At 39.3% G+C, this 27,030-nt stretch overlaps 1 protein-coding gene across 1 annotated transcript in view; it reads right to left on the bottom strand.

Moving 5' to 3' along the window:
* Positions 1–4: 4 nt before the first annotated feature.
* Positions 5–27,030, bottom strand: part of LOC150064916 (uncharacterized) — a 96,200-nt gene continuing 69,174 nt past the window's right edge. Inside the window, exons 30-36 of the mRNA XM_090329283.1 lie at positions 17,081–17,142; positions 14,920–15,000; positions 11,842–11,947; positions 7,791–7,879; positions 5,582–5,674; positions 2,878–2,948; positions 5–162 (exon numbers count right to left, since the gene is read on the bottom strand). Of these exons, the coding sequence (XP_090185409.1) occupies positions 54–162; positions 2,878–2,948; positions 5,582–5,674; positions 7,791–7,879; positions 11,842–11,947; positions 14,920–15,000; positions 17,081–17,142 (611 nt within the window). The 3' untranslated portion in view covers positions 5–53. The remainder of the gene's footprint in view (positions 163–2,877; positions 2,949–5,581; positions 5,675–7,790; positions 7,880–11,841; positions 11,948–14,919; positions 15,001–17,080; positions 17,143–27,030) is intronic.

Genomic DNA, 27,030 nt, shown 5'->3' with positions numbered 1-27,030 from the left:
ACTATTACCAATATATAATTTATTTAATAAACATACAGAATATAGTGTGTTTGTCACTGAAAGACTTCTTCAAAGAATATATCTACAGCAAAGTCTGGACGATATATGTTCCATGTCTTTTCTTTATGTGGATTGTCCAGGTCAGCTCGTGTTAAATAAAGTCTAAGGACAGGAAAAAAAGTCATTACATTTTCTTTTAGGGCTTACAGTATGTGATTGTAGTTCTTAATGTACTATGTTATTTCTCTTCTCGTTTTTTTGCCCTTATGGTTTTTCTCATGTTGTTACTGTGTGTGACTTGCTACCTGGTATATTGTATACACATTTATTTGTTTATTTGAAACAGGGAAGGGAAGGGGAGAAAAGAGAGGACTGGGAGGTGGAGGAGGAGACAAAAGCATGAGAAGGGGTACAATTATGTGAGAAGTAATGCACCTACTACCTGACGAATATAACTGTAATCCATCTTTACATTCTCCCGACATTAAAAAAAGAACAATAAAACCAAAACAGAATAGTCATCCAATAGCACACCCTTGTTTACAAAGAGACTTGCTGGCTGCAACCAGGATTTAAGTCCTACTTGTCTTCACTACTTAGCCCATTCTGCCTCTTTGGAATGACATAAAAGACCTTAATCTTCAGAAACAAATTGATCAGTCACAACATGCCTGTTAGAGAATTACTGACACCCACATTGAGCATATTATCTAAGTGTTTTGTAAAACTTTTTAAATTTCATTTGTCAGGTAGTAGGAGGTGCAAGTCTTCTCACACATTAATACACCTTCTCATGTGTTTCTCCCTGTTTCCCTCCACCCACCCCCTTCCAATCATGTTTCCCCTCTTTCCCTACTTCAAATAAACAAACAAACATATATTCTAAGTGTTTATAATTGACAAAAGTTACCAAGGGGCTGGGAGTTTGGCCTAGTGTAAGAGTGCTTGCCTAGCATGCATGAAGACCCAGGTTCAATGACTCAGTACTACATACATAGGAAAAGCTGACAGTGGTGCTGTGGATCAAGTGGTAGGACTCTAGCCTTGAGAAGGCCAAAGAACAGTGCAGAAGCCATGAGTTCAAGCCCCAGGACTGTCACAATAATTACCAAGACATAATTGGGTGTATAATGAAACCTCGTAATTAAATAGTGTTCTGGGGTTTTTTTTTGTATTTGTCTTTGTTTTCGTTAATGACAGTAGTGGGGTTTCTACTCACGACCTTGAGTTCTCAATAAACTTTCTCTGCTCAAGCTGACCCTCTCTTACTTGAGCTCCAGTTGCATTTCTGATTTTTCAAGGACTCGTTGGAGATAAGTGTGACATAGACATGCCTGCCCAGGCTAGCTTCAAACTGTGTTCCTCAGATCTCAGCCTCCTGTGTAGCTAGAATGACAGGTCACTGAGCCACCAGTGCCCAGCTATATCGCCCTGAATCGGTGAAATGATGTTTTTGTCTAAGCCACAATCTCATCAGTGTAAAAAAGATTTATCAAGCAAGGAAAAAATGATACCAATTTTCCAGAAATGACTACAAAAAGGAGGATCCAATGTTCTTAAAATCTCCAATGAGATGATGGTGGTGGAAAGGACAAAGCTATCCTTTAGCAAGAACCAGTTTGACAAGAAGCAACAAGTAAACACCCTGCCTTTGTCGAGGACTTTGCTCAAGAGACAGCTGGACACATAGGAAAATGGATAGAAATTTTCCTTTAAATGTAGAGTTTACTCTTTCCAAAATCAAATTGTATGTGAGTTACAAATCTGTAGAAATGAGGCTTTCTTGCTGCTGTCTTAATAGATTTGAGGTATTATCAGGCCCAGTTCAGATTTGAAGAGAAGTCTGGCACTGGATGTAACCAATACTATCCAGCACCACTTCTGGCTTTTTCTATGTATGTGGTAACGAGGAATCAAACCTGGGTCTTTGTGCATGTTAGACAAGCACTCTACCACTAGGACAAACTCATGGCCCAAGGTCTTCATTCTCCCCCCCTCCTCTCTCTCTCTCTCTCTCTCTCTCTCTCTCTCTCTCTCTCTCTCTCTCTCTCTCTCTCTCTCTCTCTCTCTCTCTCTCTCCCTCTTCGTGGGTCATGGGGCCTGAGTGTTGTCCCTGAGCTCTACAACCCAAGAATAACACCCTACCCTTAACTCAACCCCTATTTCCCTTTTCTAGAGGTTAATTGGAGATAAGAGTCTCAGGTCCTTTAGTGCCCAGGGTGGCTTTGAGCCTTAATCTTCAGATCAGGCTCTTGAGTAGCTAGGATAATAGGCCTGAGCCACCTCCCCCAGCTCCAAGGTCTTCATATCTATCCTCACAGTTTTATGAGGACATGGCAACAGTCATTTCTACCTTGATATGGATGATCTAGAAAGTGTTTTTCTTTTTACCACCACAGGTCAATACTCCTGAAAACTGAGTCTTTGTAGGTTCAGGAATGAGTTTCTAGATAAAGTAGTAGGTTCTTAGCAATAATACATCATTCAGTCATGAGGAAACCTTTTCAAAGGGGAGGTTAACCAAACAATGCTTTTGAAATTGCTAATACTTCTCAGGCCTTAAAACTTCTGTCCTACATGGAAATGTGCCTACAGCAGAAGAAAGCCAGCTAAAGCCTCCCTAGACGAATCCCACCAATCATGATCCAATAAAGTGACATCCACCTAGACCTTTCTATATTCCAGGAACCGGGTAGATGTACACGTCGTGAGAGAACTTGATCATTACTATGATCTGGGTAATTGCCTCTTCACTGACACATTGCCTTGTGGTAGGGGATAGGAAATGTTTGCTTAAGCAATTCTTTATTTTTGTAGAAAATGAGCTTAGTATAGTAGGCAAAGGAATTGCCAATCTGTCTTACAATCTGTCCTTACCTGTTCTTCTCTATGAGAGATGTATGGAACCACATGAAGAATGCACAGTCATCATAATAGTTTGGAAGCTTCTAAAAACACATGATTAAAGAAAGAGGTGATTTGTATAATAAAATGGATACCAAAAACTAATAATTGCATTGGGGTTGACGTTCCTTCCTTCTGCCTTTTTGTGTACATCAATTGCAACATCCTATCTATTACAATGTACTCAGAGGCTTGAAGAGAATACTTTTTCATTAAAAATATAAAGGATCAAAATTACTACAATGAAATAGAAAACAAGTGTTCAGTTGGATTTCATTAAAAGACATAATCAGGGTGAAAAAATGTAGCACCAAAATAGAGGGAAACATAGGCATATTTTGTATCTGGATGGGATCTTGTATTCACAATATTTTTAATTCAAAAACTAATGTCTGAAAAACAAAAGCAGATGCAACAAACACCAAGGGTTTGAGCATATACTTCAGTTAGTCAGAGAGTATACCCCAAAGGTGGTAAGCACATGCAGAGCAGAGCTGGACTTCTACTGTCTCACCCACTAGGATCACCAACAAAATTCAGCAAAACCACAGACCACTGGAGTCCTCAGACCTTGCTGACACAAATGCCAAATGGGAAAGCAATGGTAGAAAAGCGTCTGTGGGTTTCTCAATAAGTTAAACATAGAATGACCATTTGGCACCAATTCAACTTCAGGGATGTTTTTATATGATAAATATAGACAATGATCTCTCTGATTAGAACACCACTAAAGAATCAACTAAAGACCTATGTTTAGACACACACACACACACACACACACACACACACACACACACACACACACCCCAAACATACTGTGGTGAATTCTTCATCCTTTATGTTTGCTCTGCTTTCACTTTGACTCTGTTAGGCTGGAATACCAGAAGCAGGGCACAGCCACCCCCAACAGTTTCCAGTCTCTGCTACCTCTCAGTTCCTCAGTGGGAATGAGCTAGACACTTGTCTCATGCACCCATTTTCTAGTGATCACCTGTCTATGTGAAAGCAGATACAATGCACTTGACCTAGTGACTCCATACTACCAGGGACCTCTGAAGATATGTCATAGTGACTACTTGTGTTACAGCACCTTGGACCACAATGAAACCTCCCATGGAAAACCTGCTAAGGTCACACCTGGCCCCCAGGAGAATGTTATTTGCTTCTAAGGTTGCCTTGTGTCCCTCTACTGGTCAGGTATCAGTTTCCCCTGGATGGCTCCCCTCCATCCACTGGCCCTGCAAGATGTGCTGCCTTTCCCTTCTCTGTCATACACTGCTTCTCTTATTCACTGTGTTGTGTTTTCATGCTTTGTTGGTGACTTATGTAATAAGCATATACAACCTGCTCTATTCAGGGTTTTCCTAGAGTGATTAATTTGGTAGAAAGTCAGACAGCAGATATAGGTCATCTGTCAGTACAAACAAGCTTCCTGTGAGGAGCATCCATGGTCACCAGTGGGCCAATTAGACATGAAGCCACTCCCCACCAGGGTAAACAATCATCCTGTGAAAGACACACTGTACAGCATCCACAGCCATTTCACCTGGAGCTCCATCACAACAAAGCTGGAATGTATGGTCCTGTCCAGAGACAGAGTCCTTGAGAGTCAGCCCAAAGACCTAGTACTCACATCTATTTCCATAACTGACAGCTAGTTTGAATAAGTAGGCATCAATATTGGTGATGGCTAGCTACACAAGAAGCTGAGATCTGGAGGATCAAAGTCAGCCATGGCAAAAAGTAAAATATTGTTTCCACGTTAACCAGCAAACAAACAGGGCTGGAGGCATGACTCGAGTGATAGATGTTTAGCCAAGCAAGTAAACCAAGCAAAAATCCAAACCAAAGTATGGCCAAAAACAAAACAAACCAGTAATCAATAATTTCCTCATTTTTCACAAGCATGCCATCCCATCTTAACCCTTAATAATCACAAAACTAGCTCTCATCAAGACCCCCTGCACCAGGGAAAAAAACCACAGTGTTTGTTTAGAGACACTAGCTAAGCAAGAATTCACAGTGGTTCTGTTATCCAAGGGGAAACATTGAAATGGAGAGACTTCCCAGGTGGTTACTTACTTCAACATTCACATTCATATCTCAGTACCTAAGACTGCTCAGCAGTGAGCAAGCAGGTAATGAAGGAGGGCATACAGAACACATGGAAGTTCTTACTGAGAGTAGGAATAGATGATTTCATAGAAAATCATTATAGTCATATATGACACTCAGACATGACATGTACGGCTGATCCATTAAAATTACACAGTCATACTAATGATAGCAAGTCAATAGATAATTATGGACAGGAAAGTAAAATCTCCCTCACATTTGGTAAACACACTGATCACGACGTGTTTAAAAGATAGACAACATAACTGTAATTACTCTTATGGAAAGCCAACAATGTTGGGTTCTTTTTAGCATCTTTGCTTTCATACTTTTCTCATTTGATAAGTAACAGATATCAAGTGCTTACAATTCAGAAGAAAGTGATCAGAAATATTTTAAATATATACAAGAAATCCTGATGACTTTGTTTTGTGTTTTCCTCCCCTTCCCGAGACATGCATTTTTATCTGTCCTTTATATTTTAGGGAACTGCAGCAAAGGAAATCGCAAACCCAGACCAAACAAAAGAGCATACAATCATGCAGGATACTTGAGGACTCACCGAAGAAGAAAATTTTACTTTTATATCATCACATAAGTCCGGACAGTTGGGCACCAAAAAGATTGCTCTATTTGTATCAATATCATGGACAACCTGTCAATGAACACATGGAATTAGGAACTCAAAGTGTTGCCAGCGATTAGTATTCTTTTTCACTCATGAAATCATCCTTAATTCATTATATACTCATAATTTCATAGCTCAGTCATTTCATATAGAAAATAGCAGTAATTTTTTTCTGAAGTGGTAAAGGTACTGGGCTCCAAATGTTTGATAGCTATCTTAAGACTACACTTGAGAAGCAAAGTATTCATTTTTGACAAGTGTCTTTTTGTTTATTGTAATGTATAGAGGGATTACAGTTATATTCACCAGATAGTAGGTGTCTTACTTCTCACACATTGATACCAGCTCTCATGGTTTTGTCCCCATTTTCCTCCCCCAACACCTCTCCCAATCATATTGTTTCCCCACTTCTCTTTCCTATTTTAAATAATCAAATAAACATACATACAATATACCAGGTCACAAAGTCAGATACAGTAACAATATGAGATTAACCAGAAGGAAACTAAACAGAAGAGGAATAACGGAGTGCATTAAGAGCCACAATCACACAAGATAAAGCTCTTGTTTCAATATCCTAGAGATCCTTTCATTTAGTCTCATCCTATATGACCAGGAGTTTCTAATGTAATACACATGACTGTTCTATGTGAATCATCTGATTTTTATATTCTTTTAAGGATGCGCTTTTAACTTCAGTCTGAAACAGTATATTGATGTTCAAGAAGCAATGAATAATTGACCCCACTTTCATGACAAATATTATGTTGCTGATGAGGTCAATGAGCCATTCCAGTGAATGGAATGACCACAAACAGGTCAAGTTTGGGGATTAACAACTATGAAATCATCCCATGTATTACTCTGATATTCATATACCATCATAGAATAAGAAGAAAGCTATGCTAGGCTTCAAGAAACATGCCCACAGAAGACTCTCACATGATTTTCAAGTTTTCAGGAAGTTTTCTACATACAGAACAATATGAAAATAATATATTGTTTTCAAGCTTTATAAGGAAGTGTGCAAGTGTGTCCTATGGGAGGGCAGTATACAGCAGAAAGTTTGAATAACAAAGCATATTCTAGAAAGTAGAATTTCAGTTGGTCATTGGAGGATTTTAATAAAGGAGGAATAATATAGGCCTGAGAAGAGAAACCAGCAAAAATATCAATGAAACTGAGAATTTTATTCCATGTGCCAAACAGATGAGTCAGTCTTCTCTAATGGGAATTTGTAGGTCCAGATATTGATGGAAATAGCTTGGCTACACTAGGGTTGTCATTGATTCAGAGCTTAAAATCCAGGAAAATAAGAATAAATGTGGGCTAAGAATTGATGGGATCAGTGTCCTATGTGACAAAGTGGTTTGAAAATGGTCACTTTTTACACTGATTTGATAACTCATAGATTAGAGATTAAATTCAAATATATTACCTAAACCTCACAACACACTACACTTGTGTGCATGTACAGAAGTGACAACAGGAACCTGGGAATCATTCTGAAAGCTTCCTTTGGGATTAAAAAGGAAATTAGCCAATTTCTCCTGGAAAAGGTGCACAGTCTTGAGAATTTCTTGAACATTTCAGAAATGGCTGTGGGTAAAGAGGCATCTCCTCAGTCCATATGCTGTCTCTACTGCTCTCAAGGTGACATCCAACAAAACGTCTCAATGACAGTCACTGAGCCCATTGCTGAGTGGACAGATTCTGCATCACTCTTTGAACCTATGACTTTCCACTTCCACAAGTGCCAAGGTGACCTTCAAGAACACTGCATTTGAGAATCAGAGCTTTGTAATAAATGATCAAAATGATCAAAAGGAAGATCATATGGCAAATACTGACATGATGTATGCATTTAAATCCTTGAGTAATTCCTGGGGACATTCTTAGCATTTGTGGGCACAAGTGAATTCAAAGCAGCACTAAACTGAAGCACAGTTTGACAATATCTTTCAGAAACTGTTTGGAACAAGGCTCTGCTTTGCATCTGAACTAAGCAATGCCAACTGGAATGGTGACAGAGGGCAAGAGCTGTCTCTTTTTGGTGAGTGTTACTTTGGGGAAGACCATCATGCCACTTGACTGGGAGCTTTGACACAAACATGAGAATTCTCATTTATGAGCTTTGGCTCACCGTGCAGGTTTGGCGAGTACAAGTAAATACAGTCTTGTGCTGCATTATTATTTCAATTTTCAGGTCTGCTCCATTACCTTCTCCTACTCCTGCATAAAAGTGAAAAAGAAAACGTATATGTTTGTTAGAGTACAGAGCAAAATGTCTTGCCAGTTAACTCAATGGAGAATAAAGAGAGAAAATATGGGCCAGCTAAGGTTGTGGGTTTAGTTAATCATTTGATCTTGCATAGAATTTGTCCTTTACAAATGGTTTCTGCCTCTTAAAGCAGTTCACAATATTGCAAAGAAAGACAAAAATCATTATATCTTAATCTTCTACAAGATAAATTCTTACTACATCACCATTCCAGGAAAAAAAAAACATTGGGAGCTTCCAGAATTTCTTGCTTATGAAATGCTACCTTTAGAGTTCTATAATAATAATCTAAATTTAATTTTCTCTAAGTCAAATTTATAAATCAATATCAAGGATAATATTGGTCAGGTATACCCAAACATTAGAGAGAAATAGTCCTATGCCATTTTAACTTAAACTTTTAGTATCTTAGGTGGTTACACAAGCGGGTTTACATTAACCAATCAGTTTATAAGTACAATATATCTTGATGGATATATCAACCCCTATCCTATCTTCTCCATTTCCCTAGGTTCATAGGATATATGTTGTTAAATATTATGGCTGCATTCCCCTATTCTCTCCACATTAATCTAAATTCCTCCTCTATATAGACATAAAAACCTATGACTCTATAGACATAATGTTTTATTTCAAAAATTAATGTGTTTCCATGACATACAAACCTTAGCTTCATTGTGATTAAGTTCTAAATACTAAGTCCCAGTGATTGTAAATAGAGATTGCCTCCTTGAACACTTGTATGTTAAACTTGTCATTTAAAAGATGATGTAAAAATCAACGTTAATAAATTCTTTTTTTTAAAAAAAGAAAAGGTTAAAAAAAACTAATGGGTTGTCAGCCTGACAAAATGAGTGTGCTCAGGAAAACAACCAGGGAATCACTGGGAGAATTCACCGAAGTCAGGCCTTAGGTTTAGCTTCTTTAACCAGTTTGTGCAGAAATTTGCAGGCAACCCAGCAGGAGGTGTGACATTCCATTGGAGTTACTGAGAGATGAAACTGCTGCCACATATTCTGTTCTGCCTGATTCTACCACCACCCCACAGCCGTTTCCTGAGAGGACTGGAACCAAAAACTCTTGGTGATGGGACATTCTGTGCTAAACTCAAAGTCCCTTAGTTGGTTCCAGCCATTATGGTGACTCTGGATGGGTGAATTGTCCATCCAGTGCTGAACAGCCTAGATGAGGGACATGCTAAATGGGTATGAGGACTATGGGCCCCCCAGAGGAACCGTAATCCCCACTCGAGGGATATGCATCTACCGTTGACCGGTGTAGAGCATTTGCATGAGGTGCAGCTAAGACTGCGAGGAGACAGCCTAAACAGCCCTCAGTCTCGGGGTCTCCTGAGGGACACGCCCAATAGCATGGAGGTTGGCATCTATGAAAACCATTCCCCCGCAAAAAGATGCTTGGCCTCAGCAGAAAGACAGATACATGAGCCAGTGGGTCTTGCTTCTTCCTCAACATGGCCTCCATTCTAGGAATCATGGCCTCTGTCCCCCCTCTCATGTTAATGCCTACCATAATTCAGAAATTGCCTAAATCCTTGCCCCTCACTTATTTCAAGATGACGGGAGGAGATCGGGGACATTCTCCCCCTCCCTGAATTCTTACTGTAAGAATGTGCTTGCATCTTGTAAGTAGGTCACTAAGCAACACATGCCTGCTTGCGTTGATATGCAAACATCCTACTACTTGGCCTCTACCCCAAGCAAACATCCTACTACCGGACCCCCTCCCCCGAGAAGTTCCTATACCCCAATCCCTCTCCTGAAGAGGCATATAAACCCTTGTGTGAAAAATAAAATTGGCAGCTTGATCAGGATGCTTGTCTTGCTGCCTTCTTCATGTCTCCTGTCCCTTTCATTCCTCCCTCTAGGTTCTTGGCCCTAGTTGATGTCCCGCTGGATGGGACACTCTTCCACTTTGGAATATTTATAATTAATTGGGGATAAGTGTTTTCTATCTGGGTTGGCTTCAAACCACAATCCTCAGTTCTCAGCCTCCTAAGTAGCTAGGATAACCAACGTGACCCCAGGGTGTGTGACCTTTTCCTCAGTTCAAATGGCCCCTCTTCCTTTAGCCTTTCCTCCAAGATCTGGTTTCAGAGTCCACAATGAAGTTTTTCCTTTCAACCTTGCCTATTTCACATTAACATGAAGCATGTCAAATTGGGTTTTCATCTTGCCTTGTTTTGGTGTCTCTTAATTTCATGGATCAAACACTATCATCAGAAAGATTTCTGATGGAAACATGGCTTTTGCTGCACTCTCCTCTCCCTTGTTCCAGTTGTCCAACTGCTTTCTACTGATATCCTCTAACAATAAGCCACTGAAATTCACAAGTACAATGTGCTAAGCCTTTATTTTCCTCACATTTAAACAATTTACATCACACAAAGGAATTTCATCCTTGAAAAATACAGACAAAGCTGGGCTCAGTGGCTTCCATAGTAACCATAGCTCCTTAGTGTCTGAGATCTGAGGATCAAGGTTCAAAGCCAGCCTGGGCACAAAAGGACCCGAGACTCTTATCTCCATCTAACCTCCAGAAAACAGGAAGTGGGGCTTGGCTCAAGGGTACTGCAGAGCTTAGGGACAACACCCAGGAACAGGGGTAGGGTCGTAGCCTTGAGCTGAAGAGTTCAGGTACAACTCACAGGTTGGGCTGGAAACCCATGATCCCCCCATGCACCCACCGACAAAATGCAGACAAAATGAAGTGAAAATTCTCTGTCTCACCTTCTTCTACATGTTTAGGTTTCTAGCTCTAAATAAATAACCTCTTTCACTATTTTTCTAGGCCAGCCTGTGTAAAGAGAGACTTCATCTAGGAAAAGAGTAGAGCGGCCCAAGCCTGTAGTCCCAGTTGTGGGAAGACTGAGATGGAGAACCCAGGGGAAAACTTTGGAGAACTGGGTGGTCTGTGCCAGTCTTTCCAGCAATATTGGGAAGTCTAAACTAGACAGTCTGATTTCTTGGGAACAGCACCAACTTGGCAGTTGCTAGAGGAGTCTAGTAGAAGAACAAGTTCTCCAAACCTGTTCTATGTCCATGGAGATTCAGGTGTGAGTGTCAAACAAGGGCAGTCAGGGGAATCCAAGTGCTGCCTCTATGAATCTTGTCTGTACTACCTAAACCTGGCCTGCAACAGAGTCTAACTTTTGTATTTGCAACTACCAGAGTTTGAAGTCTGGGTCTTGAACATGCTCAGCTTGTCTAGCTCTATCACTTGAGGCATGCCCCCATTTTGCTTTTTTTGGTTGCAATTGGAGACTCAGAGTGGCTTGGGATGGCTTCAAACTGTGGTCCTCCACATGTCAGCCTTCTCAGTAAGGAGGCTTTTAGGTAAAGAGCCTTGAGTACCCCTGCATTGTAGTTGGTTTTTTAAAATCTAAGCACTTATTTGTCTTTTCTGCTCACAACCCCAGCTGAATGCTAGCATATGACCTGGCCAAAGGTGGCAACAAATAAAATAAGGCATCCTGATGGAGAAGATAGTGAGGAGATGCTTAGAGGAGGAGGAAAGAGAGAAAAGACTATAGTTCTGAGAAGAAAGGGCCGCTGGAAGGACTGGCCAAGAAAATGAGGCAGGGCCAGCAATGCTGAGATGAACCATGAAGGAGAAATGAGTCTGAGAAAGAAGGACTCTACTGGGTTCTTTAATCTTCTCTTCTATGAAAAAAATCTATCCTAGGTTGAGAACAGAACGCAAGGGGTAGAACCTCCCCTCAAGTGGAAATGGGAAAGGGAATAAGAGAGGTATCTAAGGAGAGCTCAAGAGGGAGAAGGTCACATGCATTGACACTTAGCTGTGATGTAGGATCATTTGCATAACATAAGCAAAACCCTCCCAAATAATGGATTGCACATCCTCTTGTCTTCTCCTTCCTTTCTAAAGCACTTACCTTGGATGGAGTAAATCACAAATTTCACAATTTTAAGAGGTTTTTTCACTGGCATTTCCCAGTTCAACACATTCTTCAAGATGTCAAAGTAGTGGACATAGCGACTCTGTAAAGCAACAAAAGCCTCCACTTTAGTGGGAATGCCAGATGTAAAGTCAGTATCCTAATCTCCTTCTCTTTTTCAGCTTGTGAACAGCAGTAAGAAAGGAAGACAACATTAAGGGCTGGGAGTTTGGCCTAGTGGTTAAAGTGCTTGCCTAGCATGCATGAAGACCCGGGTTCGATTCCTCGGTACCACATACATAGAAAAAAGCCGGAAGTGGTGCTGAGGCTCAAGTGGTAGAGCTCTAACCTTGAGAAAGTCCAAGGACAGTGCTCAGGCCCTGAGCTCAAGCCCATGACTGGCAAAAAAAAAAGAAAGGAAGACAACATTTAGAATGAGCCCTTACATTATCAACATTCTTATGTATTTTCCTCATTGTGGAAAAAGAGCCCAGCTGAGACTTGCAGACAGTAACATGGAAAGAAGAAGCCCTTGCTTCTAGGCTTGCTTATGACCATGAGAACAGTGAAGGTGCTGAAACAGCGATGACAAAATCTGTTGTCATGCACTAGAGAAAAAGGACTATGGTTTGGGAGATAGTTCCTCATCAGGAGGAATGACATCTCCACTTAGCTGCACTAGATGATTCTGTACCATTAGTGAGGGGTCCTCTACAGAGCAGAGATTCTTTATCTACCTTTTTCTCCAATATGTTTTTTTTTTGGTAAGGGAACCTTTCAATACTCTGGCTCCTAGCAAGTTGCTCAAAGAGGATTTCTTAGAATTCTCTTTGAGAAACTCCAGATGTCTGATGATGAACCAACTGAGAAGAGTTCAGAAAGTGAACTGCCACATTTCCAATTAGCCAAAGCACTTGTACTGCATGCGAGTGGCTGATGTCTGTAATCCAAGCTACTCAGGAGGCAGAAGCTGAGAGGACTGAAGAATAATGCCAGCCAGGGCTGAAAACTTTGAGATAATCCATCTCTATATACTTAGCCAGAAGTTGAGCTAGAGATCTAGCTCACCTGGTAAAGTGCCACTTGTGAAGAGTTCAAGCCTACTGAGCACCAGGCCACTGAGTTTAAGCCCCAGGATGGGCAAACAATGAAAGGCCAATAGTGAGAAAGATGCCTGAAAATGCAATAGGGCAATGCAAGATGCAATAGGGCAGTGCTGTACCACTTCGCATCTCCAACTCAGGCTGTTTTGGTTCTTCATTAGAACTAAGAATGAAAGGATTTCCTGCCAGGGCTGGCTTTGAAACACCATTCTCAAATCTCAGCCTGTATCTAGAAATACAGACAGGTGCCAGTCATCAGTGTCGGGTAGATGCTTTGCAGTTGTTGGATTTTTTTTTAAGAGTGCATATGTTGGGTGTCATGCCAAACTTCTTGTGAGGTAAAACGACCTGATGAATAGAATTTCCTTCAAAGTAATCCTGGTTGAGGAAAGAAGAGTAGGAAGGGTGACCCAGGGTTTGAGAAGAGTGGGGAAGGAATAAACAAAGCATGACTGTAGGTTGGGATGATGATTGTAGAATGCACTGTATGGTTCCATCTTTGTGTGTTAGAATTTGGATATGAAATGTGCACTTAAAAGGCTCATAGATGGAAGGCTTGATCCCCAGTATACCAGCAGCGTTCAGAGGTGGGTATGGGGAAGTAATTATATTATGAGGCTTTTGACTTTATCCACAGATTCATTCGGTGAGGGCTTCCTAAATTTAAAGCATTAGTAGGAGGTGGGGAAAATGTTAGGAGTTGGGGCCTCATGAAACCAAAGAAGTCACTGGAAGGATGGATCATGTCGCAAACCCTTCCTTCTCCTCAGCTTCCTGGGAACCTTGAGGTGAGCAATCCTTCTCCACAATACCCGCCTCCTTGACATGATTGTTCAGTGTCAGTGTAGGCCCAAAGCAATGGCATCAAGTGGCCTTAAAGGAAATCCTGAAACTGTGAGCCCAAATGAATCTTTCCCCACTTTAAGTTCTTTGGTCAGTTATTTTTTTTTATAGTGACCAACACTCCAATCCAATATAATTGGGATTTTTCATATTTTCATAATAAAGTATTATCAGAGGAAAATAGGACAACAGTGGATAGTTTAAACAATGTTAAGAATATGGAATGAAAGAATATGATAATGTCTGCTGGAACAAGATTTGTAAAATACTTATTTTCCCAGTTCATTCTGTTTTCTTCTTTCATACTCCCATTATCTCTGTGTGTCTTTATCTCTCATTCTTGGTCTGAGGATCTCTCATTCTTTCTCTTCTCTGCACTCTTCTTTCCCCTACACTGGGGTCATCACAAAACCATCCTGGCAGTGTTCTAAAGACCTTGAATTGCTCATTGCCTTAGCAAAAACTGGTGAAGGATCCAATCTCTCTTTCTAGGGAAACCAATGGCTAGTAGATCATCTACTAGCCAGAGATCATCTTCAGGCATCAGAAAACCTTAGATATTTGACCTTCCTTTTTGGGAGGGGAATCAATTCCAGAAGCTGTAGGGAATAAAGAATAAGAAATGGAATGTGTGATGCTCTGTTGAGAACTGTTGGGAGCCAGAGTGGAATCAAACTGTACCTTGATTTGCATCAGACAATTGCTTTATTGTCTTATGGTTTTCTGGCCTTATTCTGTTTAAATGACCTGAGATTTACCATATGAATGTAACACCTGGAAGTTCCCTGGTTTCAAGAAGGGATATAAGCCTTGAGTTGAGGATAAATGGGGCTGCAGTCTTTACCTGGGCTGCAGACCTACCAACCCCATGTGTTTGTCTCTCTTCTATTTTTTCCAGTCCCTGCCCCATATTTCAGGAACCCCAATTTGCTGCCGGTAGGCCCCGGCAGAGAACCAAGCCAAGTAGCCTATGAGGCTACAGATGTGGGCCTCCAAAGATCAGGAAATGGTTAGGAGTCACAAGTCCTCTGCCATCATTGATTGTTAAAGAAGGGTTACAGATGCAACCAGGCTAAATGTGCCACTAACATCTCCCCATAAATAACTTTTTGTGAAAAGAGAAACTTACTTGGGAAGGAGTTTCTACACCTTGAAACTGACTGCTCACATTCCTGTCAGTTCTGCGCTCCCCGAAGTATTCAAGGCTGTCCTACAGAAAAGGGGTTAATACAATCACAGTGCTTATCTGTCCTCTTTGGACAGAGCTACTTATGAACTTTCTTAGTTCCTAGATTTTTAAGTGGCTAAGATTACAGGCACAAGTCTACAATGCCCACCTTTCCTTTGATTCTTTTAAAAATTACTTTATTATTTTTTGAGAGGTCTTTCTAGATCCTTTGCCAAATTACTGATTAGCTCATTAGTTTTGGGGAGATGTTAATTTTTGAGCTTCTTGTATATTTTGAATATTAGGACTTTGTCAGATATATTGCTGGTAAAGATCTACCAGTCTGTTGGCTGTCTTTTTAGTTTAGCACCTATGTTCTTTGCTGTGCAGAAAATTTTTATTTTGATATAATCACATTTGTCAAGTCTCTCCTACTTTCTGTGGCCTTGCCACTATTTCCAAAAAGTTCCTGCCTATGCCTATCAGTTCTAATATTTCTCCTACTCCAACTTGCAATAGTTTCAATGTTTCAGGCCTGACTTTGAGGTCTTTAAATTCATTTGAGTTGATATTGGTGCATGGTGATAAACAAGGATCCAATTTTAATTTTCTACATATGGAAGTCCTAATACCAATTATTGAAAAGACTATATTTTTCCATCACACATTTTTATTGTGCCTAATTTCTTTATATATATATATATATATATATATATATATATATATATATATATATATATATTAAGATGCTGGAGGGGATGTGGCCAGGAGGGATCATTATTACACAGTTGGTGGGAGTGCAAACTCATTCAAGAATTATGGCAGCTCCTCAAAAGACTAAACATAGAGTTCCCCTATGACCCAGCAATTCCACTACTTGGCATTTACCCAACCGTCCAGAAACAAGGACATACTAAAGCTACTAGCACAACGATGTTCACTGCAGCACTATTTACCATAGCAAAGATATGGAACCAACTCTGATACCCTTCGATTGATGAGTGGATCAACAAGATGTGGTATTTTTACACAATAGAATTCTATGCTGCTGTCAGAAAGAATGACATCACTCCATTTGGAAGGAAATGGAAAGACTTAGAAAAAATCATATTAAGTGAAGTAAGTCAGACTCAAAGGAACATATACTCAATGGTTTCACCTATTTGTCATAATCAGTAGAAACCTTGGGCTCTCCTAGCAGCGATTTACAATAGAGCAAAACCTAGATACATAAGGACATACAGTATGTCGCTAAATGAAAGGACCTATAGGAAATAGAAACAAAAGCCATAAAATGAGTGATTGTTGTACTATGTTATCTCCCATTTCTTTTGCTGTCCCTTGGTTATCTCATATTTTTATAGTATTTCACTTTGTTATCTGATATATTGTATATATGCGTATTTGGTTATTTGAAATTGGATAGGAAAGGGGCAAAAACAAGATGAGGGTGGGAGTGGGGGGAGGGAAATGGGGACCAAGACTTGAGAAAGGGTATCAATGTATGTGAAGTAATGCACCTTCTATCTGGCGAAAGTAATGTAGCCCTCCTATTAAGTACAATAAAAAATATTTTTAAAACTCATTATAAAGGTGTTGTACAGAGAGGCTACAATTACATAAGTCAGTTAATGAGGATATAGCTTTTTAGAAAACGTTGATTCTTATTTCTTAAATACGGAATTACAAAGTCATGTGTATATCCTACAACATTAAAGAAATTGTAGGAAGGAAGTAGTGGGTGGAGTTGGAGGGAGGAGAATGATGAACGAGTGACCTTACTCACAATGCACTGAATTCTCAAACTGCTTTTTTGAATGGCAACTACTTATAGATGGTAAAAAAATATACCTTAAAATGCTGTTCTTCTTAGTAATTCTGAATTTGGGCATTCCCTCGCATTTGTGTCTCACTGCTCTCACTATAGGCTTGGCCCAGAACAAGAATACAAGGGTACAAGTCCAGTAAATAACTGCATATTAAACAAGGCTGCATTAATCCAGGCTTTCACTTTCACTTAATCACCATGAGCTAAGCATTTCCTTAATATTGTACCATGAATGCTTCAGAACTAGCAAATTCAATACATATAAAAGACTAAGTATCAAAACCTTTTTCCTACCTTTGCGGTTAAAAACGTGCCAGTGGCAAGAAGTACAATAGATATCATTGTGCCTGTTCGTCCTAGAAAAGAGCAGAAATGAGTTCAAGAAACCTTTGTTCCAGTGTAAAAATACACTCACAAATACTCATTTGGTATTGGTACTGTTTCTTCTGAAGTGTTGCTGTCTCAAAATTTCCAATTGAGAAATATTAAGACTTTATTTTTCATTAATGTAATGAAAAGAACGCTGGTCCTCATGTATAATTCCAGATTCCCAGGTGGGAAGATCAGGATGGTTGTGATTCCAACCAGCTTAGGCAAAATAAACAGGACCTCATTCTCAACCAGCAAGATGGGCCGGGTGCTTCACATCTACAGCCTTCATTGGGTGGGAGACATAGAAATGGGTTTCAGACTGATGCCAGCTCAGGAAAATGTAGGAGGTACTTTATCTAAAAAAAGCATTGAAGCAAAACAGAGCTGGGCATATACCTGAAGTGGGAGAATGCTGGCCAAGCACGTGCCAGGTGCTGAGTGCAAATGCAAGCAGGAACCCACATTACCAACTAGAATTGTAGTCCCTATGTAATTGCATTATTTGAATTGTATTGTGAACATTTGCAAACATAGGAATGTAGAGAGACAAGCATAATGAATACGCATATTCCTATTCCTCAGATTATATAATTCTAAGTATTTTGCTGTAGTGTTCTTGCTTACTTTCTACCTCAGCTTACATGCCTGCTTTTCTCTCTTCTCCCTCTCTCTTTGCCTCTGCCTGTGTGTGTGTGTGTGTGTGTGATAGTGTTTTGTAGCAAATACTTTGACAATTATAGCAAATCCTTGACTTCTTCCTGCTTCAAATCACTCATCCTCTAAGTCTCTTCTGTTACCTTCTACTTTTATCTTAGTTTTGTCCTACAAAATTTAAGTTTGAAAATATGTTCTTTTCTCTTTCTATATTCATCCTTATAATCTAATTTTTAACATACCCATTCACCTGAAAAATACACATTTTTCATCTAGTCTTTAAACATTTTTTTCCACTGGAGGAAGAACAGATTTATTATCTTCATGTACAGAGAAATCAACATTGCACATCTAACCCAGCTTAGTAGCCAGTTCCTTAGCCTTTGCCTTTTCCAGCTTGCCAATTTGAGTCACATATTTTGGACTGAGGACGTGCCTTCCCAGTGAGGATGGATCTCATCGTGAGCTTCAACTCATGAACTCCTTTGGCTTCTTTTGATCAAGAGAAGGTACTCTACCAATTCAGTCATATTATCTCTACTTCTAGCCTTTTGTTTGTTAAACAGAGACAACCATCTTAGGGATTTTTTTTGCCTGGGTTGCCACAAATCTCACATTCCTGAGTAGCATGGGTTACCAGTGCCTGGTTGAAACTTTCACAAGGGCAAAAACAAAGTATCTTAAATGCCAAGTGAGAAGTCATTCATGTTGAGGTCTGGTTCTCAGAAGATATGCAAATGGCTAATTGATACCTAAAGAAATGTTCAACTTCTTTAACCATAAAGAAAATACAATGGAATCTGTGCTGATTTCATCACACCAAGGCAGAATGGAAGTCATAAATAAAACAATAGCAAAGGCTGGCAAGTATGGAGCAGAAAGGTGAGAATGAACTATATTAGTATACTGTTGGTTGGTTTGAAATTAGTCTATCCACTAGAGAAATCAGTATGGAGGGTCTTCTTCAAAACACTAATCATAGACTTACTTTGTAAGTTTTATAGGTCTTATAAGTTACAAGGTAACTTCTCATTTTATAGAATATCTTGTTTGTGACTTTGGATGTGGTGAGCTCTGTGTGTGTGTGCTGTGTGTGTGTGTGTGTGTGTGTACGTGTGTGTGTGTGTGTGCTGTGTGTGTGTGCTGTGTATGTGTGTGTGTGTGGGTGTGTGTGTGTGTGTGTTTCATACATTTTACTACAGAAAAATCTCAAACCAACAATTTAATGGTACAACTTAAAATGCTGGAAAAAGAGTACCAAACCCAACCAAAATCTAGTAGAAGGAAACAAATTATTAAAAGTAAAGCAGAATCAAATGAATTAAGAATCCAAAAAACCCCAGAATCCACAAACAAGGAGTTGGTTCTTGGAAAAAATTAACAAAACTGACAGACCCTTACCAAATCAGATCAAAAAGTGAAGGGAGAACACCTAAATAAACAAAATTATAGACAAGAAGGGCAATATAACAACAGAAATTACCAATATCCAGAGCATCCCAAGGGATTACTTGTCAAATCTTCATGCCAACAAATTTGAAAATCTAGAAGAGATGGACGAATTTCCAGCAAATATTGAAATAACCAAACTGAACCATGAAGATCTAAATCTACTAAACAGACCCACTTCAAGTAATGAAATAGAAAAAGCAATAAGAGTCTATAGGATTCTTTAAATACAGAATCATGTCATCTGCAAAGTGGGATAGACTATACTCCCAAGCTCCTTGAGCTGATTCAAAACTTAGGAAAAGTAGCAGGCTATAAAATCAACCCTCAAAAATCAACTGCCTTCCTTTACACCAACAGTGAGAGGAACGAGGCAATAATCAGGAAAGAAACTCCTTTCACAATAGCTTCAAAAAAAATAAAGTACCTATGTTGTCTCTCATCTCCTTTGCTGTCCCTTGGTTATCTCATATTGGTATAGTATCTCACTTTGTTATCTGATATATTGAATTTATTTGTATTTCGGTATTTGAAATTTGATAGGGAAAGGGGGAAAACCAAGACGGGTGGGGGGTGTTGGGGGGGAGGGAAACGGGTACCAAGACATGTGAAAGGGTATCAATGTATGTGAATTAATGCACCTTCTATCTGGCAAATATCATGTAACCCTTTTACTAATTACAATAAAAAAAATAAAAAATAAAAAATAAAGTACCTAGGAATTAGCTTAACTAAGAATGTAAAGGACCTTTTTGACGAAAACTTTAAAACCCTAAAAAAGGAAATTAAAGCAGAACTAAGGAAATGGAAAAACCTCCCATGCTCCTGGATTGGAAGAATCAACATTGTGAAAATGACAATCTTGCCAAGAGCTATCTACAAATTCAACGCAATACCCATCAATATCCCAATGTCATTCTTTAAAGAAATAGAAAACGCAATCCAAAATTTCATATGGAATAATAAAAGACCCCGTATAGCAAAAACACTTCTTAGCAGAAAGAACAGCGCTGGAGGAATTTCATTTCCAAACTTTAGACTCTATTACAGAGCTATAATTCTCAAAACAGTTTGGTACTGGCACAGGAACAGGCCTGAAGACCAATGGAACAGAACTGAGGACGCAGATATTAAACCACAGACCTATGGCCACCTAATCTTTGACAAGGGAGCCAAAAAAATAGAATGGAAGAAAGACAGCCTCTTCAACAAGTTGTGCTGGCAGAACTGGTTAAGCACCTGCAGAAAACTAAAGCTGGATCCTTCGTTGTCACCTTGCACTAGAATTAACTCCAAATGGGTCAAAGACCTGGAGGTAAAAGCTGACACACTGAAAACATTACAGGAAGGAATAGGAGATACACTAGGCCTCCTTGGCACAGGTCGAAACTTTCTTAATAAGGACCAAGAATCACAACAAATCAGAGAAAGGCTGGATAAGTGGGACTGCATTAAACTGCAGAGCTTTTGTATGACAAAGGACATAGCTAGTAAACTAATCAGGAAGCCTACAGAGTGGGAGAAGATCTTCACCAACCAAACAACGGACAAAGGCCTCATATCTAAAATATATCAACAACTCAAAAAATTGAATCACTCCAAAACTAATCTCCAAAGTAACAACCATCCCATTAAAAAAATGGGCCAAAGACTTAAAGAGAGTCTTCTCTGAAGAAGAAACAAAAATGGCCTATAGATACATGAAGAAATGCTCAACATCTCTGGTCATAAAAGAAATGCAAATCAAAACAACTCTAAGATTCCACCTCACTCCAGTTAGAATGGCCAGGATCAGGAAAACGAATAACAACAGATGCTGGAGGGGATGTGGCCAGGAGGGATCACTACTACACTGTTGGTGGGAGTGCAAACTCGTTGAACCACTATGGAAAGCAGTGTGGCAGTGCCTCAAAAGGCTAAACATAGAACTCCCCTATGACCCAGCAATTCCACTACTTGGCATTTACCCAACCATCCAGAAACAAGGACATACTAAATCCACTGGCACAACAATGTTCATTGCAGCACTATTCACCATAGCAAAGATATGGAACCAACCCAGATGTCCCTCAGTTGATGAGTGGATCAACAAGTTGTGGTATTTGTACACAATGGAATTCTATGCTGCTGCCAGAAAGAATGACATCACCCCATTTGTTAGGAAATGGAAAGACTTAGAAAAGTCATATTAAGTGAAGTAAGCCAGACTCAAAGGAACTTAGGCTCAATGGTTTCCCTCATTCGTCATAACCAGTAGAAACCTTGGGCTCTACTAGCAGAGATCTGCAATAGAGCAAAATCTTGATACATAAGGCCATATAATGTGAAGCTAATTGAAAGGACCTCCAGGATATTGAAACAAAAGCCATATAATGAATAATTGTTGTCCTTAATGTACTATGTTGTCTCTCATCTCCTTTGCTATCCCTTGGTTATCTCATATTGGTATAGTATCTCACTTTATTATCTGATATATTGAATTTATTTGTATTTGGATATTTGAAATTTGATAGGGAAGGGGGGAAAACCAAGATGGGAGGGGGTGTGGGGGGGGAGGGAAATGGGTACCAAGACATGTGAAAGGGTATCAATGTATGTGAATTAATGCACCTTCTATCTGGCAAATATCATGTAACCCTTTTACGAATTAGAATAAAAAACAACAACAAAAAAACGCAATAAGAGACCTCTCATCCAAGAATAGCCCAGGACCTGAAGGATTCATAGCTGAAATCTATAAGGCCTTCAAAGAAGAGCTCACACCAATACTCCCCAAAATCTTCAATGAAGTTAAAAGTGAAGGCTCTCTACCAAACCCATTCTATGAAACCAGCTTAACCCTCATGTCAAAACGAGACAGGAACTCATCAAAGAAAGAGAACCAGAGACCCAGTTCTTTAATAAATATTGATGCAAAACTGCTCAACAAAATATTGGCCAATCAACTTCAACAACTCATCAAAAAATTATACACTGTGATCAAACAGGACTGATCACCGGGATCCAAAGCTGGTTCAATACATGCTAGTGGGTTAATATAATTCATCACATCAAAAGTAGCAAGGACAACAATCACATGATCATCTAAATAGATGTAGACAAGGCATTTAACAAGATCCAACACCCCTTGATGCAAAAAGTTCTGGAGAAAGTAGGAATCATGGAACATTCCTCAATATAATCTTACACGACCACCCTACAAACTAGCATAAAAGTAAATGGAGAAAAGGTAAAGCCATTTCCTCTGAAATCAGGAATGATACAAGGATGCCCACTTTCTCCACTCCTGTTCAATACAGTATTAGAATTCCTAGCCAGAGCAATAAGGCAAGAGCCAAACATAAAGGAAGTTGAAATAGGAAAGGAGGAAGTGAAACTTTCTCTCTTTGCAGATGACAGGATTCTTTTTTTCCATACATCTTTTATTGTAATTGATAGAAGGGTTACATTATATTTATCAGATAAAAAGTGCATTACTTCATCTTGATTTCCTCCCTTCCCTATCCAATTTCAAATGACCAGTTAAGTATATATAAAATATATCAGACAACAAGGTGAAATATTGTAATAATATGAGATAACCAAGGGACAGCAAAAGAGATGAGACATAACATGGCACATTAAGGACAACAATCACTCATTATATGGCTTTTGTTTCTACATCCTGGAGGTGCTTACTAGATTTTGTTCTATTGTAAATCTCTGCTAGGAGAGCCCAAGGTTTCTACTGATTATGACAAATGAGGGAAACCATTGAGCATATGTTCCTTTGAGTCTGGCTTACTTCACTTAATATGATTTTTTCTAAGTCTTTCCATTACCTTACAAGTGGGACAATGTCATTATTTCTGACCTCAGCATAGAATTCCATTGTGTATAAACACCACATCATCTTGTTGATCCACTCATCAACTGAGGGACATCTGGTTTGGTTCCATATCTTTGCTATGGTAAATAGTGCTGTGATGAACATTGTTGGGTTCATGGATTTAATATGTCCTTGTTTCTGGACAATTGAGTAAATGCCAAGTGGTGGAATTGCTGGATCATGGGGTGATCTATGTTTAGTCTTTTGAGGAGCTGCCAAACTGCTTTCTATAGTGGTTGAACAAGTTTGCACTCCCAATAACAGTGTAGTAGTGATCCCTCCTGGCCACATCCCCTCCAGCATCAGTTGTTATTAGGTTCTTGATCCTGGCCATTGTAACTAGAGTGAGGTAGAATTTTAGAATTGTTTTGATTTGCATTTCTTTTATGACCAGAGATATTGAGCATTTCTTCATGTGTCTATAGGCCATTGTTATTTCTTCTTCAGAGAAGACTCTCTTTAAGTCTTTGGCCCATCTTTTAATGGGATGGTTGTTAATTTGGAGATTAGTTTTGGAGTCATTCAATTTTTTGAGCTGCTGATATATTTTAGATTTGAGGTCCCCAAAATACAAAACAAAACAAAACAAAATTAAACTAAATCATAGACAAGAATGCAAATATCACAGCAGAAATTACCAAGGTACAGAACATCATAATGGAATACATCTCTAACTTTATGCCAACCAATTTGAGGATCTAAAAGAGATGAATGAATTTCTCGCCAATATTAGCATACCCAAGCTGAACCAAGAAGACCTAGTCCAAATAAACGGACCTATGTCAAGTCCCAAAATAGAAATGGCAATAAGAGACCTCCCATCCAAGAAAAGCCCAGGGCCAGATGAATTCACAGCTGAATTCTATGAGGCCAGCAGAACAGAGCTCACACCAATACTCCTCAAGCTCTTCAATGAAATTGAAAGTGAACACTCTTCTGCCAAACTCATTGTACAAAGCCCCCCTAACCCTCATCCCAAAACCAGATAGGGACTCATCAAAGAAAGACTCATCTCTTTGATGAATATTGATGCAAAACTGCTCAACAAAATACTGGCCAACCATCTTCAGCAACTCCTCAAAAAATTATACACTACGAAAAAAAATTATACACTATGCTCAAACAGGATTCAGCACAGGGGTGCAAAGCTGGTTCAATAGACGCAAGTAAATTCCTATAATTCAACACATCAACAGGAGCAAGGGCCAGAATTCCATGATTGTCTCAACAGATGCAGAAAAGGCATTTGACAAGATCCAACACCCCTTTGTGCTAGAAGCTCTGGAGAAACTAGGAATCCATGGAACATTCCTCAGTATAATAAAGGCTGTGTATGACAAACCCACAGCTAGCATTATACTTAGTGGTGAAAAGCTAAAGCCATTTCCACTAAATTCAGGAATGAGACAAGGATGCCCACTCTCTCCACTTCTCTTTAACATAGTATAGAATTCCTAGCCAGAGCAATAAGAAAAGAAGCAAGTAGAAAGGGGATCCAAACAGGGAAAGAGGAAGTGAAACTTGCCCTCTTTGCAAATGACATGATTCTTTATTTAAAGAAATCTATAGATTCTACTTGCAAGTTGCTTGAGCTGATTTGAAACTTTGGCAAGGTAGCAGGGTATAAAATTAACCCTCAAAAATTAACAGCCTTCCTGTATACCAGCAATGAGGGGATTGGGGCAGCAATCAGGAAAGCAACTCCATTTGCAATAGCCTCAAGGAAAATAAAATACATAGGAATTAATTAACTAAGAATGTAAAGGACATTTATAATGCAAACTTTAAAAACCTGAAAAATGAAATTTAAGCAGATCTGAAGAAATGGATAAACTTCCCAGGCTCCTGAATTGGAAGAATTAACAACATGAAAATGGCAATCCTGCCAAGGGCTATGTACAAATTCAATGCAATAATCATCAATAGCCCAATGTCATTCTTTAATGAAATTGAAGAAGAAATCCACAATATCATATGGAATAATAAAAGACCCTATATAGCAGAAAGAGCAACTCTGAAGGAATATCCATATCAAATTTCAGACTCTATTACAAAGTTACAGTAATCAAAACAACTTGATACAGGCACAAGAATAGGGCAGAGGACCAATGGAATCAAATTGAAGGCCCAAAAATCAACGCACAAACCTATGACCACTTAATCTTTGATAAGGGAGCCCAAAAAATAGAATGGAAGAAAGACAGCCTCTTCAACAAGTGATGCTGGCAGAACTGGTTAAGCACCTCCAGAAAATTAAAGTTGGTACCTTCTATGTCACCCTATACTAGGATTAGTTCCAAATGGATCTTAAAAACTTTACAAGAAGGAATGTGAGATACACTAAGTCCCCCTGGCACAGATCGAAACTTTCTTAATAAAGACCAAACAAGCACAAAAAATTAAATATAGATAGGACAGAGGGGAATGCATTAAATTGTAGAGCTTCTGTAGGTCAAAGGACATAGGTAGCAGGTTAAATAGAAAGCTCACAGAGTAAGAGAAGATCTTTACTAATCATACAACAGACAAAGGCCTCATATCTAAAATATACCTATAGCTAAAAAAAAGGAATCATTCCAAAATTAAGCTCCAAAGAAATAACCATCCTATAAAAAGATTGGCCAAGACTTAGAGTCTTCTCGGAAGAAGAAATAAGAATGGCCTATAGACACATGAAGAAATGCTCAACCTCTCCAACCATAAAAGAAATGCAAATCAAAACAAGTTTGAGATTCCACCACACTCCAGTTAGAATGGCCATGATCAAGAAATGCAATAACTACAGATGCTGGCTGGGATGTGGCCAGAAGGGATCATTACTACACTGTTGGTGGGAGTGCAAACTCGTTCAACCACTATGGAAGGCAGTGTGGCAGTTCCTCAAAAGGCTAAACATAGATCACCCCATGACCCAGCAATTCCACGACTTGGCATTTACCTAATAGTCCAGAAACAAGGACATACTAAAGCCACTAGCACAACAATGTTCATTGCCACAATATTTACCATAGCAAAGGTATGCAACCAACCCATATGCTCCTCAGGAGAGATTGAAACACCAAGATGTGGTATTTATACACAATGGAATTCTATGCCGCCATCAGAAAGAACGACATTACACGATTTGTAAGGAAATGCAAAAACTTGGAAAAAATCATATTAAGTGAAGTACTGAAAGAAACATAGGCTCAATGGATTCCCATTTGTAATAATTAGTACACATCTAGTTTGCCCCTAGCTGAGGAACACAGTAGCTCAAATCCTACACACATAATGCCATATAGGATGAGGCCAAATTAATGGACTACCAGGACATGGAAACAAGAGCTTAATTATAAGTGACTGTTATTGTAATGTATCATGTTCTTCTCTCTACTCTTGTGTTGCCCTTTGGTTAATCTCATATTGTTACAGTATCCCACTTTGTTACCTGGTATATTATCTAGATGTTTACTTGTGTATTTGATATAGGAGGGGAAAAATCAGGGGAGGGGTTGGGCAGAGGGAAATGGGGACAAAAACATGAGACGGGATATAGATGTGTGAGAAGTTTGGCACATTCTATCTGGCAAATATAACTGTAACCCCTCTATACATTAAATTTTGAAAAATAAAGTAGATAATCAGCTGAGCAAAGAGGTATACGCTATGGAACCAGAGAATCTCCAAAATGGGTTAAGAAACAACACAAATAGCAAGACAATACATTAACCTTTCCTAAAGCAGGACAAAGAGGGAGGTATGGTGGCCATTTCTGCCATTCAGCACACAGAGGCAAGGGCAGGAAGATAACAAGCTTGAGACTATATAGGGAAATCCTGACAAAACCAAACAAATGCTCACAAAACACAAAGCCAGCCAGCCGTAGTGGCTGTATTACTAGCTATTCAGATATAGACAA

This window comes from Megascapheus bottae, chromosome 3 (genome assembly GCF_031878675.1).
Source record: "Megascapheus bottae isolate mThoBot1 chromosome 3, mThoBot2.hap1, whole genome shotgun sequence".
Lineage (NCBI taxonomy): Eukaryota > Metazoa > Chordata > Mammalia > Rodentia > Geomyidae > Megascapheus > Megascapheus bottae.
This window is presented reverse-complemented; position numbering and strand designations above follow the sequence as displayed.